General features: G+C 36.2%; 3 protein-coding genes and 1 non-coding gene across 4 annotated transcripts; all 4 read right to left on the minus strand.

The window, feature by feature from the left end:
• Nucleotides 1–68: 68 nt before the first annotated feature.
• Nucleotides 69–1,069, minus strand: LOC127106158 (uncharacterized). Its single transcript, XM_051043446.1, has one exon. The coding sequence runs from the start codon at nt 1,016–1,018 to the stop codon at nt 134–136; it is 885 nt and encodes a 294-aa protein (XP_050899403.1). The 5' UTR covers nt 1,019–1,069; the 3' UTR covers nt 69–133.
• A 1,799-nt stretch (nt 1,070–2,868) lies between these two features.
• LOC127105286 (uncharacterized) lies at nt 2,869–3,884 on the minus strand. Its single transcript, XM_051042451.1, has one exon. It carries the CDS (start codon nt 3,814–3,816, stop codon nt 2,920–2,922), a length of 897 nt encoding a protein of 298 aa, XP_050898408.1. The 5' UTR covers nt 3,817–3,884; the 3' UTR covers nt 2,869–2,919.
• Nucleotides 3,885–4,752: 868 nt separating this feature from the next.
• LOC127107358 (uncharacterized) lies at nt 4,753–6,142 on the minus strand. The gene has a single exon (XM_051044644.1). The coding sequence runs from the start codon at nt 5,742–5,744 to the stop codon at nt 4,839–4,841; it is 906 nt and encodes a 301-aa protein (XP_050900601.1). The 5' UTR covers nt 5,745–6,142; the 3' UTR covers nt 4,753–4,838.
• A 5,654-nt stretch (nt 6,143–11,796) lies between these two features.
• On the minus strand, nt 11,797–11,903 carry LOC127108751 (small nucleolar RNA R71). The gene has a single exon (XR_007796265.1). It is a non-coding gene; the product is annotated as a small nucleolar RNA R71 (small nucleolar RNA).
• Nucleotides 11,904–15,869: the final 3,966 nt, after the last annotated feature.

The following is a 15,869-nucleotide window of genomic DNA, read 5'->3' on the forward strand; positions in this document are numbered from 1 at the left end:
GTTGAGCTAATAGGATTTGATCCTTAAGATAATAATATTCAGTATTGGAAATAGGATATATTCACATTCATGTACAATTGTGTAACACTCTTGGGGGAAAATTGAGTGCACACAAATCATATAGACACTATGATTAATGGTTGAATATGTTAAGAAGTGAAACTCTATTTCTAATTAATTTTCTTGATATTTGTTCAACTCCTATTTCTAGATCTTGAATGCACATCTCCAAATCTTCCATAGGACAATTTTCAGTAGATAAAGACTTGTGGCTGATGAGAGACGACAAAGCTGCATCCACTTTCTCAAATTCATTTGTGTCTGAATCTTGAGAGTCACAAACTACTCTTTTAGAATGCATCAACTTGGATATTGCTGACCATCTTCCATTCTTTGAGTGCCCTTTTGGATCACAGATAAATAGCAACAAATGTTCTAGTGAGCTTAGGGTGACTGCTTCTGCTTCTTTCAAGAATCGAAGCATAGGCAAAGAGTTGTTTTCTTTGTTGTTTGAGGAAGAAGAAATCAAATCATTCTTCAATGACCTCAAATTTACCAACTTCTTTCGGATTTGCTTCTTCATGTTCTTCCTAAAAGCCATGTATTTGGCACCCTCAACTGTGAATCCAGTTTCATTGCCTCTCCTTCTTCTGATTATTGATTGTAGTTCATGGATGTTTTCGGTTGATAGCAAAAGGAAATCCTTAGCTATACTACAGATATCCAAGATCCTAAGTGATCCTTCTAGTAGCTCATCGACACATTTTTCATTGCATTCTTGTACTAAGGTTTGTTGTTGAATCGGCAATTGAAGCAACTTATCAATGCAGTCATGCAAATCTTGCATGCCATTTAGTTTGTTGCATATCAAAGATGATGACGCTGAAGAGGCACCTTCTGATGTCTTCAATCTATGCAAATTGTCCTCCAATTGTGATACAAGAGGGTGAGGTGCGGAGGGTAAGCTGTTGCTGCGAAGATGCAGAGAGCTCTTTGTGTTTATTTCAATGACTGCCATTTTTCTTCCCAGAAAACAAAAGGTTAGTAGGTGAAAATATACAAGAGTTTAAAACTTGAGTTTTGGCTGACTCTTTTGCTTCCTATATATAGCAAACACATCAAGGGGACAAGAAGAATATTTTTGTTTCTTAAATGGAACCTTATTAGTATGCAATTATATCAGCTACCTCACAATGATCTGTCAATGGTCTCCATGCACCACTCTTCCAACTCATCCCTTCTCACAAAATAGCATCTTTACAATTGAATACTTTATACATAGAAATGCATTGTGCATGCATTGTAAATGTATATTTTGTTGGAGGATGAGAAGATGCTGTTTTGTAGCAAGATTATCTTTTAGTCTATGAAGTTGTCTGCCTGCAACAGGACATATTGAAGGCAAGGAAAGTCTCTTGATCTTCAGCTACTGACACTGTTACTTCTTGGTGGCGATGTTTATGCAGTGTCCCCAGCTAGACACTTTAATAATTTATGTTACCATTTTTGTTTGTTGCAATTACCTTTCTCATTAACATGTGAAGAAAACAATTGATGCTATTAGAGTACTGTTACCATTTTGTTTGTAGAGTTTTTATTTTATTTTTAAATAACTCTTAGAGTACTGTTACATTTCCAAATGGAGATGATTCAAAGGGAGAATTTGAGTGTAAGTGTAGTTGGATATGTGTAAAAATTGAAGGTATGCATTTGTCATTCATGTGTCTGGATGTCCAATTAATATTATGTGGATCAGTCGATTGACTCGTTCTTTCTTATAACTGTTGTTTGTTACCTTTACAAATAACTATGTTAATTTGCAGGACCGGACTTCTTCAGGACGGATGATTGTGTCATGTGAGTCAAATGGTTTCTATTATCACTATCACATCAACATTTGTTAGAGTCACACACTCACATTTGTTTTATTTTTCTCTTTCACTTCCATGATAATGTAATTCATTTGCATGGACATGTGGACTATTCTGATAGATGAAACCATGACTGCAATTCTTATATAGGGATGAATGAAAAAGAGACCAACCCAATTTTCATGGTCACCAATATATGTGTTATTTATGCATCTCATTTCGTGTAAATTAAACTGCTTGATGGTTAACACATGTGAAAAACTATGTACTTTGAATATTTGATCAAGAAAAATATGTAGTTAGGTATATATTAATTTAAAGCATTATAACCATTATCTAAAGCAATTATATCATCTTGATTTGATTCTCATCTTCCAACTCATCCCAATAGAATGCATCACATGGAGAAACAGCATCTCTGCAAATCATGCACTCTTTCAACACGTTTGCCTAAACAAGACGAATCAATACAATTGGTACATTATGATGGCTATATTTCATATGTGTCCCCAACTTCATATCATTATTTAATCAATATTCATTGTTAATATAATGCATCTTAGCTCCTAATTTTAATACTAATTCAATGGTTCTAGGTAGATGAAACACAACTAGCTTCTTTATCTTTATTATTAGCATATAAAATTTGTGAATATATGCCTAGTTTTTATTTAATCATGAGCCTAATGAAAGTTTTAAGATTCACAACTCTGATATGCATTTAAATTGACTTTGAGTATCATGTTGGCATACTTAATTTTTGCGGAGGTTCACAATTATTTTATTTTAATCCTCCTCCACTTTTTTCATCCTTCATTATATTTTTTTTACCAAAATGAGAAACATAAATTTATTAAGTGAAAAAGTTTGTTGAAAGATAAGAAGATTTTGAAGGAAACTGAGCAAAAAAGATAGATGTTGAAATAATAAGGGTTTGATCCCTAGATAATAATATTCACAATAAAAGAAGATATAATCATAATCATGTACAGTTGTGTAACACTCATGGTGGAAAATTGAGTGCACACAAATCATAGAAACACTATGATTAATGGTTGAATATGTTAAGAAGTGAGACTCTATTTCTTATTAATTTTCTTGATATTTGTTCAACTCCTATTTCTAGGTCTTGAATGCACATCTCCAAATCTTCCATATGACTTTGATAATTTTCAGTAGATAAAGACTTGTGGCTGATGAGAGACAACAAAGCTGCATCCACCTTCTCAAATTCATTTGTGTCTAATTCTTGAGAATCACAAACTACTCTTTTAGAATGCATCAACTTGGATATTGCTGACCATCTTCTGTTATTTGAGTGTCCTTTTGGATCACAGATAAATAGCAGCAAATGTTCTAGTGAGCTTATTGTGACTGTTTCTGCTTCTTTCAAGATTCTAAACATGGTCGAAGAGTTATTGGCGTTGTTGTTGTTTGAGGAAGAAGCAATCAACTTGATTGCTTTCAAATTTGCCAACGCCTTCTGAATTTGTTTCTTCATGTTCTTCCTCAAAGCCATGTATTTTACAAACTCAACTTTGAATCCAGTTTCAATTCCTCTCTTTCTTCTGATGACTGACTGTAGTTCTTGCGTGTTTTCCTTTGATAGCAAAAGGCAATCCTTAGCTATACTGCAGATATCCAAGATCCTAAGTGATCCTTCTAGTAGGTCATCGATACATTTTTCATTGCACTCTTGTGCTAAGGTTTGTTGTTCATTTGGTAATTGAAGTAAGTTATCGATGCAATCATGCAAATTCTGGATGTCATTAAGTTTGTTGCATATTGAAGATGATGACTCTGATGAAGAGGCAGAGGCAGCTTCCGAAGTGTTCAATCTTTGCAAATTGACCTCAAATTGTGATATAAGAGGGTGAGATGTGGATGGTAAGCTGTTACTGCGAAGATGCAGAGAGCTTTTTGTGTTTGTTTCAATGATTGCCATTTTTCTTCTCAGAAAACCGAAGTTTAGAATGGGAAAATATACAAGAGTTTATATGAATACTTGAGTTTTGGTTGGCTTTTTCGCTTCCTATATATAGCAAACAAATCAAGGAGACAAGAAGAATATTTTTGTTTGTTAAATGTCACCTAATTAGTATGCAATGATATCATCTTGATTTGGAACCCATCTACCTCGCCATGATCTGTCAATACTCTCCATGCACCAAGCTTCCAACTCATCCCTCAATTGTTTTCTTTGGAATCATGTTGATTCTGACAAAATGGCATATTTACAATATAATACTCAGAAATGTATAATGCATGCATTGTTAATGGAGGTTTAGTTGGAAGATGAGAAGATGCTGTTTTAAAGCATGATTATCTTTTAGTATATGAAACTGTCTGCCTGCAACATGACATATTGTAGGCAAGAAAAGTCTCTTGATCTTCAGATACTGTTACATTGGTTACTTCTTGGTGGCGATGTTTATGCAGTGTTCCCAACTCAGACACCTATTAGTTTATGTTACCCTTTTGTTTGTTGCAGTTACTTGTCTCATTAACATGTGAACAAACTAGTTGATGCATACTGGTTTTGCAGAAGTTCACGTTCAAAACAACAATTTTTAAAGAGTATTATTACTTTTTTTCAACTTATGATTAATAATTTCTTGTAGCCTTTTCTATGATCCTGTTGGTTTGAAAATTAGGACAGATAAAAAACACACATGATAGGTTTCTTGCCATTTTTATATTGAAGTTCATTAACGTTGGGACAAAAGTAGAAAAAAAAATAAACAACACATTTGATAACCATAACAAAAAAGATTTTCAATATGAAATCGAATATCGCTAAAGTGCCAAAATGATGCCAAATCATACATGCAAACAAACGAAATAAACAATGTAAGACGAAAAAGTTAGAGAATGATTTTCTTCCAAAGCTAAAACATTTGAAGCCAATTTCATTGATTCATTGACATGACATAATTACAAAAACATTCATTCAAATTTATACAACAACTAGTGATTAAGGATGTTGAGAAGAGAAACTCTAATCCTAATAAACCGTTTAAAAAGAACTTCAAGCGCTTCCACAAACTCTTGAACAACAGACTCCAAATTTTCCAATTGATTCTGCAAATGATTGACATTATCTGACTTTCTTGTCACATTAAACACAAAAGACTGCAAAGCAGCATCAACATTGGAAAACTCATTCTGATCACCTTCATGTGTGGAAGAAACCTTCTTGTTCTGCATCATAAGCTTCGAAACCAATGACCAATAATTACTTGGTTTCGATTGCGCCGGTCCAGAGATAAAAATCAAAAGTGACTCCATCATAGAAAGAGTAATCACTTCCACATCTCTTAACAAACTAACCAAAGTCACTTTTTCATGATCCTTATTAATGCTAGGAGATGATAATTTTCCTTTACCTTTCTTCACATTAGTCTTCAAATTCTCCAAAGCTTTGAGGATTGCTTTCTTTACTACCTTCCTAGAAGCCAAGAATTTCCTCACCTCCGCCGTTACCTCCATTTCGCCTCCTCTTTTCCGTCTCATAATCGACTGAAGTTCGCGTGCGCATTCCTTCGTATGAATTAGAGAATCCTTTGCTACCGAACACACGTCAAGGAGTCTTAACGACCCGTCTAAAAGCTCGTCTATCCATTTCTCTTGACGCGCTTGAACAAGCACTTGTTGAGTAAGAGGTAGCAAAACCAAATTTTCCACGCAATCATGTAACGCTTGAAGATCGGTTAGCTTGCGACCGAACAACGATGAAGTGTTGATTTCATCTAAAGACTCTAAACTCGCCAAGTGTTGATTGCATTGTAGAATTAGAGGGTGCGGTTTCGAAGGCAAGCTTTTCGAGCGAGGTTGGTGATGTGAGGTTGGACTAAAAGGAATTGTAGTAGCCATTGATTTTTTTTCACAGAAGAGAAGAAAAGATCTTTTGCATTTGGATCTACCTTTCAGATTAGTTCAATATATATTGAGAGTTGAAGAGACATAAGGAATCAAATAGTAACAAAAATCCATAATGAGCTAACTGATTTAGATTCAGATCTATGGAAAATCTCAGTAATGTTAATACAATGTCTCTTGCATAGGAACACTACAACTCACATACTTAATATTTTTGTCTCTTAACACACTTTTCCATTGCAAGGTGTTCCTTCAATTAATGCAAGTATAAAATTAACTTTTTCATAGAATCACTTTTTTGTTGTATTATAAATGAAGTTTAAGTACAAAATACAGATTGAATTAGTTGTACATGTTACTATAGAAAGTTCTGTGCAGTCTTTCCTAAACAAAGGGAAGTAGTAATCAATATAAACTTTTATTATAGGAAAGACAAAAATCACGTTGTGCATTGAATTTTAGATTCATAAAATAAAAGAACATGTGCAAACATTTAATTTTGACCATTTTTAATCATCAACTTACCTAACTACACTTGTTATCTTGACAGCAGTTTGGATTCAAATTGACTTTCAATCCCATGTGGGATTGATAATAATTGATGTGGAAACGTTTCTAATTTTGCTAATGCTACTCCACCTACTTCTTTTTCTCCATCATTTTTGTCATGCTGTTTTTTTCTATTACATATATGAGAAATAAGACTTTATTGAGAGATGATTTCAATAGAGAAAAAAAATATATTCAACTTTGGTTGGCAATTAGGTTGATCAAAAATTGCAATATGAAGTATTTGTTTATATATTATCTTTCTTTACTTTTTTGGTAATGTTATCTTTTTGTGTGGTTAGTAAATTGTTAAGCAAGAAACATGGATAGGTAAGAATCAAATCATAGTCATCTTTTATTGCCTCCAACTTTAGTATTGATTACACTTACATATAAAGTTGTTAGCTGAGAATTGTGTACAACCAAATTAAGGGTGAATTGCTACTTAGATACTTGAGTGAGAAATCAGTCGAAGTAAGGACAATTCAATGAGTTAGCCAAATCTTTCTCAACTCCAAATAATCTCACAAAATTTATGAGAACGTCAAATTGGTCAAGGCTACAAGAAGTGGATAGTTATGACTTAAGGACTCGATTTCTGTTTATAGCTTTGAGTAACCAATACGACAATAATCTAGAAAGCATGGTAGAAAAGAGACAAATATAGGAGGCTTCGAATTAGACTTTTATATATCTAAAGGCATCAACTTCTACATAGAAGACTTGTAACATACATTATGTCTCGTCGTGTAGTTGTCAAATATAGGAGGCTTCCAATTAGACTTCTATATATGGATGCATTAGCTTCTAGTGCTCTATCATTCTTCTGTAGTTTCTCATTTGTTACAAGTGGAGTAACGACATGTTTGCAAATGTACATCTTAAATTTCTTAAGTAAGACTTTTGTGTATTTCTTTTGCGAGATGAATATTCCATCATTTCTCTGACATACCTCTATAATGAGAAAGTAACTCATCAAATCAAGGTAAGTCATCTCAAATGTCTTCATCATGTCTTCTTTGAACTCCATCATCATCTTAGTATTGTTTCCCATGTAGATAAGATCATCTACATATAGAGAGAGTAAGATAGTGCACTGACCTTGAGACTTGATGTATAGTGTAGGCTCACTCTTTCTCCTCATGAATCCTCGATCCATGAAATGTTGATCGATTATGATATATCATGCTCGAGGTGCTTGCTTCAGACCATATAGTACTTTTCTTAGTCTTAAACTTTGCTTTCTTCCCCTTCAAACATGAATTCTTGTGGCTGATCCACATAGATCTCTTCTTCAAGTACGCCGTTGAGGAAGGAAAATTTGACATCTAGTTGATGGATACTCTATCACTTTTGTGTCGCAAGAGCAATTAGAGCACTTATGGTATAGAAACGATTTACTTGTGCAAATGTCTCATTATAGTCAATCCTGGGTTGCTATGAGTAACCCTTAGCTACTAGCCTCGCCTTATGTTTCTGTATGGTGCCATCAGGGTTGAGCTTTGTCTTATAGACCTACTTAACCCCAAAGATATTTTTTCCATTGTACGATTTACTAACTCCCATGTGTTTTTTTTTCTCGATCATCTTTATCTCTTCTTCCATTGCCTTGACCTATATTTCCTGCTTTTATGCTTCTTCAAAACTTTCAGGTTCAAGTATGGTCAAGTTGCAGAATGCATATATGTCCACCAAAGATCTTACTCATCTTGGAGTAGACTCTGGTGGTGATAGTTCTTGTTCTTCTTGTTGTTGTGGAGGTGAAAGAGGTTCACCTGAGTCTTCTTCCTCAGGTTCTTCTTGAGGTAGTTGAGCTGGTATAAAGATGTTCTTCTCCATTTTTTCTTCATCCCAATTCCAAGAAGCATTCTCATCAACTTCAACATCTCGAATGATGATTAGTTTTTTTTGTTTGCAAGTTATAGAAACGGTAGCCTTTAGAGATTGTGCTATATACTAATAAGATACCTAACATAGTCTTGTCTTCAAGATTATGCCTCCTCACGTCTGGAATATGAATGTAGCATATAGATCCAAAGACCCTTAGGTGCTTTGCTGGTGGTTTCTTTTTGTTCCAAGCTTCAATTGGAGTCGTATCTTATACTATATTAGTTGGACATTTGTTGACTATGTAAACAACAATGTAAACTACTTTATCCCAGAATGTGTTAGTCAGGCCTTTCTCCTTAAGCATCAATCTAGACATCTCCATAACTGTGCGATTCTTTCTCTCAGACACACCATTTTGTTAAGGAGAATATGTGACTGTAAGTTGTCACTCTATGAATTCATCCTCGCAAAATCCGTCAAACTCACAGGAGGTGTACTCTTTGCCACAATCACTTCTTAGTACTTTTATCCGTTTTCTACTTTGATATTCAGCAAGGGCCTTGAACTTTTCGAATACTCCAAATACTTTTGATTTTTCTTTTAGAAAATAGACCCATGTCATTCTAGAGAAGTCATCGATGAAGAGTATGAATTACATGTTATTCTCATGAGATGGCGTCCTTATCTTATCCATCTTCACTTGGGCTATCTCAACAATTTTATTTTTGTTGTCTAAGATTTTGCATACACCTCCTTCAAAGTGAAGTGTCTAGTTGTTTACCATTGTTTTTATTAAACAATCACGAGTTTGAAAGTATATGAGATTAACTCTAAAAATCTCCAAAGCAATTTGTGCAAATGATTTGTGTGAACACACGTGCGTGTGAATTGAATGCAGTCGTCACGTGAATGATAACAACGTAGAAAAGATTTTAAATGAAGTCAGGTTGTGATAAATTATAGGGTAAAATGCAATAGATGATGTTAAACAAAGCAAAATTAAAAGTACACTTTCCGTTTAAGGAAACAAAAGAATAATGGAAAAGACTGGACACAAACGCATACATGTTTCTCGCTCAACTGTTTCGCTCTTTGACTCGAGTACTCCAGTGGTATGGGAAGGATGTATAAAATTTTGCGATCTTTAATCCCATGTATGAGTATGCTATTTATTCTATTTACAAAGTAACTGTCAACGACAGTTATGACCACTAAGGAACTCCTGCATTCACTCCACATTCAATCTTCAAGTTTCCACTAGTGCCTTTGCGTGTTGATAACATGAAATTATATCATATTTTAGGACTTAATTCAATTAAATTATATTATTATTTATTTCAATTTACTGCATTTTATTAGATATTACGCGGTATTTCCTTTCTATTTGCCTCAGGTGTCTTATTTGAAGCACAAGTAAAAAAGGAAGAAAAGGAGGTGCAAAAAGGAATGAAAAGAAACAAATAGCAAAAGGCAAGCCCAGCCCAAAGAAGACACAGGCGTCGTGCCTGTGACGACCGCCACGGATGCTGTGACGAACGTCACGCTGCATACACTTATGTGACGAGCGTCACACATGGTGTGACGGACGTCACACCATCCCCCTACATTTCTGCCTTCAGAGACGTTGAGAGTCCACGTTTACACGCTGAATCCTATTTCCACGGCGATGCATCCGTTACGTGAAGACTCCTTGACGCGGACTGCTTTGAAAACCGTTACGGAAAGCATCAATATAAATAGCAACTTTGCAAACCCTGCAGAGGTTCCACGCTTCCACGTTTGCACGCTTTTTCCAGATTTCGGCAGTTTCCAATTTTCTTTTCTTCAGCAGTTTAAGCATACCTTTTACATACCGCTTTTGCAATTTTTATTGTTTTCTCTTGCAACTCTATTTTCCTCTCTAGCACTTAATTAATTTTCACATAATAGTTTCTACACCGGAAACTATTGTGTACCTTTTTACCGGATCTAACCTTACGTTAGAATCTAGTTTTTTATTCCTTCGTTTTAATTTCTTGTTCGATTGAAGAATTCAAGAGCAAATCCTACCGGCTTGTGGTGGAGTGTTCAAGACTACTGTTTAAATAATTCAGGTTCTTTAATTATTGTTTAATGCTTTGTTTTATTATTTATTTATATTATTTGCTTGAGATGAGTCTGTTTATGCATGATAATTATTTAAGTTCGTTTAGCATGTCTGGCTAATTCGCCTAGATATCGGTATGTAAAGTAAGCGGAATAAGGGATCAAAACTAAGTCGGTTTAATTAAATTTAAAATTAAAATCACTCTTTTTACGGTCTCAGTTTACAGGTTTAATAACAAAGTTTTTATACGAGAGTAAAGGACATAAAGAGGTTAAAATCAATAGAGCGAAAGTTTGAGGTTTTAACTGGACAGTGTAAATTGGACATTAATTCTAGATCAGGGCGAGAGCAATTTTTAGAGTTAATTAAATTCTAATCTTTTCCAAAAAGTATTTTTAAAGATTGAATGTGAGGACGAGAGTTAAGCATTCGAATTTAATTATATAACCTAAATCAACAGAGCGAGAGTTTGAGATAAGGGTGTTTAAACGGTTAGTGTTTTCTTAAAAAGAGTTTCTACGGACTTTATTGCTTTCAAAAAATGGTTTTTGACTTAATTATAAGTGACAGCTACGTTAACATAAAATCATGGTTTATTCAACATAGCGAGAGTTTGAGATAGAACTTTTAATCAATATAGTCAACTGAAATGATTTATTTTAAAACCGAGAAACCAACAAAGAATTGGTTCCCTAATTACGACGAACTACATACCGATATCCGTTTATTTGATATTTAATTTAGATTCTATTTTTAGTTTTAGTTTTTCCCCAAACAATCAAACATTATCTGTCTTAGCTTTACGAAGTAACCTTAGATAACGGTATATCGATTCATAAGTCCCTGTGGGATCGATATCTTTTAAAACTACGCGATAGAACTGTGCACTTGCAGTTTGTACCCCAATTCGACTCATAAAGTCGAGCGATCAAGTTTTTGGCGCCGTTGCCGGGGACTTTTGTTTAGTCGATATCGTAACTCTTCTGTTACGCTGTAGAGACTAAGACTTTTCTTTTTCTTTTCTTTCTATCGTCGATTTGTATGCCACACACTCGCTCACAAGGCGAACCGTTCTACTTACGAATCAACGATATCGAACTATATCTCTGAGTCTTACGACGAATTCGGGAATATCGTGCTGCAAACAACCTCCCTCCTGTCGAACTTCCTGATTTCAAAAACATTTTCCCTTCGATACCCGAGATGGCAGAACCAGCTCGTGCTCTTAGAGATTACGCCGCTCCATCACAAGATGAGCCGCATTCAAGTATTGCTCCGCCCGCAATCGAAGCAAACAACTTTGAACTTAAACCTTCGTTGTTGCAGGCAGTACAACAGAACCAATTCTCTGGAAATCCTACCGAGGATCCAAACCTTCATTTATCCGTATTTGTCCAATACGCTGATACTGTTAAAGCTAATGGTGTCACTTCAGAGGCAATTCGACTTCGTCTTTTTCCTTTCTCATTAAGAGATAGCGCTAGAAGATGGCTTCAGTCTCTCCCTTCCAACTCTGTCACCACATGGAACGAGTTGAAGAAAGTTTTTCTTGCCCGATATTTTCCGTCAAGCAAAACAGCTATGTTAAGAGCCCAAATAAATGGATTTAAACAGAAAGATAACGAGTCTCTTTTCGAAGCATGGGAAAGATACAAAGACATGATGAGACTTTGTCCACACCATGGTTTAGAAGACTGGTTAGTAATTCACACATTCTATAATGGTCTCTTATACAACACAAGGTTAACAATAGACGCCGATGCAGGTGGTGCACTAATGAACAAACCTTATGCTGATGCTTACCAGCTTATCGAAAGCATGGCCCAAAACCACTATCAGTGGGGGACCGAACGAACAATGGTGGAAAAACCTCAAACGAAAACCGGCATGTACGAGATAAGTAACCTTGATCATGTTAATGCAAAAGTGGATGCTCTGGTCCAGAAAATTGAAAGTTTAAATGTATCACCTCCAACCGCCGTGGTTGCTATAACTCAGAATTGCGAAGTCTGCCGAATCCAAGGTCACACTCCTACAGATTGTCAACTCTTAACAGGAATCCAAGCAGAACAAGTAAACTATGCTCAAGGAAGCCCCTACTCGAATACCTATAACTCAAATTGGAAGAACCATCCAAACTTTTCATATAAGAGTAATAATGCTTTGTACGCACCTGGACAGTCTCCAAATCAAGCCCCAGCTATACCTCCGGGATATCAGAAGCCGAACCCATCTACACATAGCAATAACGCCCCTAGGAAATCCAACTTGGAAATCATGATGGAAAACTTTATAGCTTCTCAACAACAAACCAATAAAGATTTCTTAAACCAGAATGTACACACTGGCGAACAAATTAAACAACTAGCAAGTAAAGTGGATGCCCTGGCTACCCATAACAAAATGCTGGAAACACAAATATCACAAGTAGCTCAACAACAAGCGCCTACTGCTGCCCCAACTGGTACATTTCCTGGACAGCCCCAACCTAATCCGAGAAGCCACGCTCATGCAGTCATACTAAGAAGTGGAACGGAAGTGGAAGGACCATCTGATCCAAGGATAGAAAACCAAAACCCTAAAAAGTCAACTGAGGAAGAAAATAGACCTAAGGAAAAGGAAGAGAGTAATAAGGAAACCATAGAAAAGAAGGAACCTTATGTACCTCCACCACCTTATAAACCACCTATCCCTTACCCTCAAAGGCTTGTTAAAACCAAAGATGCGGGCCAATTTAAAAAATTTGTTGACCTCCTTAAACAATTAAACGTTACAATCCCGTTTACAGAAGCTATTACGCAAATGCCCTCATACGCCAAGTTCTTAAAAGAAATTCTTTCTAATAAAAGGAAACTTGAAGATAGCGAAACTGTTACACTCCCTGCCGAATGTAGCGCTATAATCCAGAACATGCCTCCTAAACTCAAGGATCCGGGTAGTTTCTCTATACCCTGTCACATAGGAAAATTTGTCATCGACAAAGCCTTATGCGATTTAGGAGCCGGAATTAGTGTTATGCCTTTATCCATATGCAAGAGACTGGAAATGGGAGAATTAAGACCAACCAAAATGTCTGTGCAACTAGCAGATCGTTCTGTTAGATACCCTGTAGGAATTCTTGAAAATGTTCCCGTACGCATAGGTCAATTCTACATCCCAACTGATTTTACAATTATGGACATTAGAGAAGATGATATTACACCCATTATACTGGGAAGACCGTTCTTAGCAACTGCCGGTGCAATCATAGACGTAAAACGAGGACGACTCACCTTCGAAGTAGGAGAAGAGAAAATTGAGTTCATTCTTTCCCAATTTTTGAAAGCACCTGCAATAGAAGATACATGTTACTTCATGGATATCATCGATGAATGCATAAAAGAAACAGAGTTAGAAAAGGACAAATCATCCGACTATCTTGTAGAAGACAAACTTAACCAATGTTTAGCAATAACACCGGACCATACGCAGTGTCTTAAGAAACCAACCCTAGATCTGAAAACACTTCCCAAAAATCTGAGATATGAATTCCTAGACTTAGAACTTGAACGACCTGTGATAGTTAATGCTGACCTAGGAAGACTCGAAACAGAAAAACTCCTACATATCTTAAGAAAATATCCAACCGCACTAGGTTACAACATCACCGATCTTAAAGGAATAAGTCCTTCTATTTGTATGCACCGCATCATGCTAGAAGAAGATTGTAAAACTTCTAGAGAACACCAGAGGAGACTAAATCCGATCCTGAGTGAGGTAGTGAAGAAGGAAATAACCAAGTTATTAGAGGCAGGTATCATATATCCTATATTTGATAGCCAATGGGTTAGTCCTGTACACGTAGTACCAAAGAAAGGTGGTATAACAGTCATTGAAAATGAAAAAGGAGAAACTATAACCAAACGAATCGAATCGGGATGGAGAATGTGCATTGACTATAGGAAACTAAACAAAGCAACCCGAAAAGATCATTTCCCTTTACCATTCATTGACCAGATGCTAGAGCGATTGGCAAAACATTCACATTTCTGTTATCTAGACGGTTATTCAGGCTTCTTTCAAATACCAATTCACCCTGATGACCAGGAAAAGACAACATTCACGTGCCCTTTTGGTACCTTCGCTTATAGACGAATGTTGTTTGGCTTGTGTAATGCTCCTGCAACTTTTCAAAGATGCATGATGGCAATTTTCGCCGATTTTCTCGAAAACATCATGGAAGTATTTATGGATGACTTTTCCGTATGCGGACAAAGTTTTGAAGAATGCCTTGAAAACCTAGAAAGAGTTCTTAAGCGATGTGTAAAAGTAAACCTAGTACTTAATTGGGAAAAATGCCACTTTATGGTACAAGAAGGAATTGTTTTAGGACACATTATATCAAATAGAGGAATTGAAGTAGACAAAGCCAAAATAGAGGTAATCGAAAACCTTCAACCCCCTAAAACCGTGAGAGAAGTACGAAGCTTCTTAGGACACGCCGGTTTTTACCGACGATTCATCAAAGACTTCTCTAAAATAACTAAACCTTTAACCGGACTATTAATGAAAGATGCTGAATTCATATTCGACAATAACTGTTTAGAAGCATTTCAAACGCTTAAGCAAGCATTGATCTCCGCACCCATAATGCAGACACCCGACTGGAATGAACCATTCGAAATAATGTGCGATGCCAGCGATTACGCTGTAGGTGCTGTTTTAGGACAACGAAAGGATAAAAAGCTTCATGTTATATATTACGCAAGTAGAACTCTAGATGAAGCACAGATGAATTACGCCACAACCGAGAAAGAACTCCTAGCAGTTGTGTTTGCGCTAGATAAATTTCGTTCTTACTTAGTCGGAGCCAAAATAATAGTTTACACTGACCACGCTGCTATCAAATACCTCCTAACAAAAAAGGATGCTAAACCTAGACTCCTAAGATGGATCTTGTTGCTACAAGAGTTCGATTTGGAAATCAAAGACAAGAAAGGAACTGAAAACGTAGTAGCAGACCACCTCTCTAGACTTGAGAACCTTGAACCGGAAAGAACATCAATTAACGATGATTTCTCGTACGATAAGCTTATAGCTACTTTGGAAGAGAATAACTCTGACAAGCAAGTAGAAACCACCTTAGCTATATCTGTTACACCATGGTACGCTGATCTCGTCAACTATTTAGCTGCCGGAATAGTTCCACCTACTTTATCCTACCAGCAGAAGAAACGATTCTTCTATGACATAAAACACTATTACTGGGATGATCCCTTACTTTTCAAAAGAGGCCCCGATGGTATTTTCCGTCGATGCATACCCGAAGAAGAGGTAGAAAATATAATCCAACACTGCCACTCCGCTCCTTACGGTGGACACGCAAGTACATCCAAGACCTGCTCTAAAATCCTACAATCCGGTTTTTATTGGCCAAGTATATGGAAGGACGTACATGCGGCTATTAAGGAATGTGACAGATGTCAACGCACAAGAAACATATCTAGACGTGACGAGATGCCACAAAAAGGTATTTTGGAAGTAGAGATTTTCGACGTGTGGGGAATAGACTTCATGGGACCTTTTCCATCCTCTTTCGGTAACAAATACATACTCGTGGCGGTAGACTACGTTTCAAAATGGATCAAAGCTATAGCTTCTCCAACAAATGACAC

Source organism: Lathyrus oleraceus, chromosome 7 (genome assembly GCF_024323335.1).
Source record: "Lathyrus oleraceus cultivar Zhongwan6 chromosome 7, CAAS_Psat_ZW6_1.0, whole genome shotgun sequence".
NCBI lineage: Eukaryota > Viridiplantae > Streptophyta > Magnoliopsida > Fabales > Fabaceae > Lathyrus > Lathyrus oleraceus.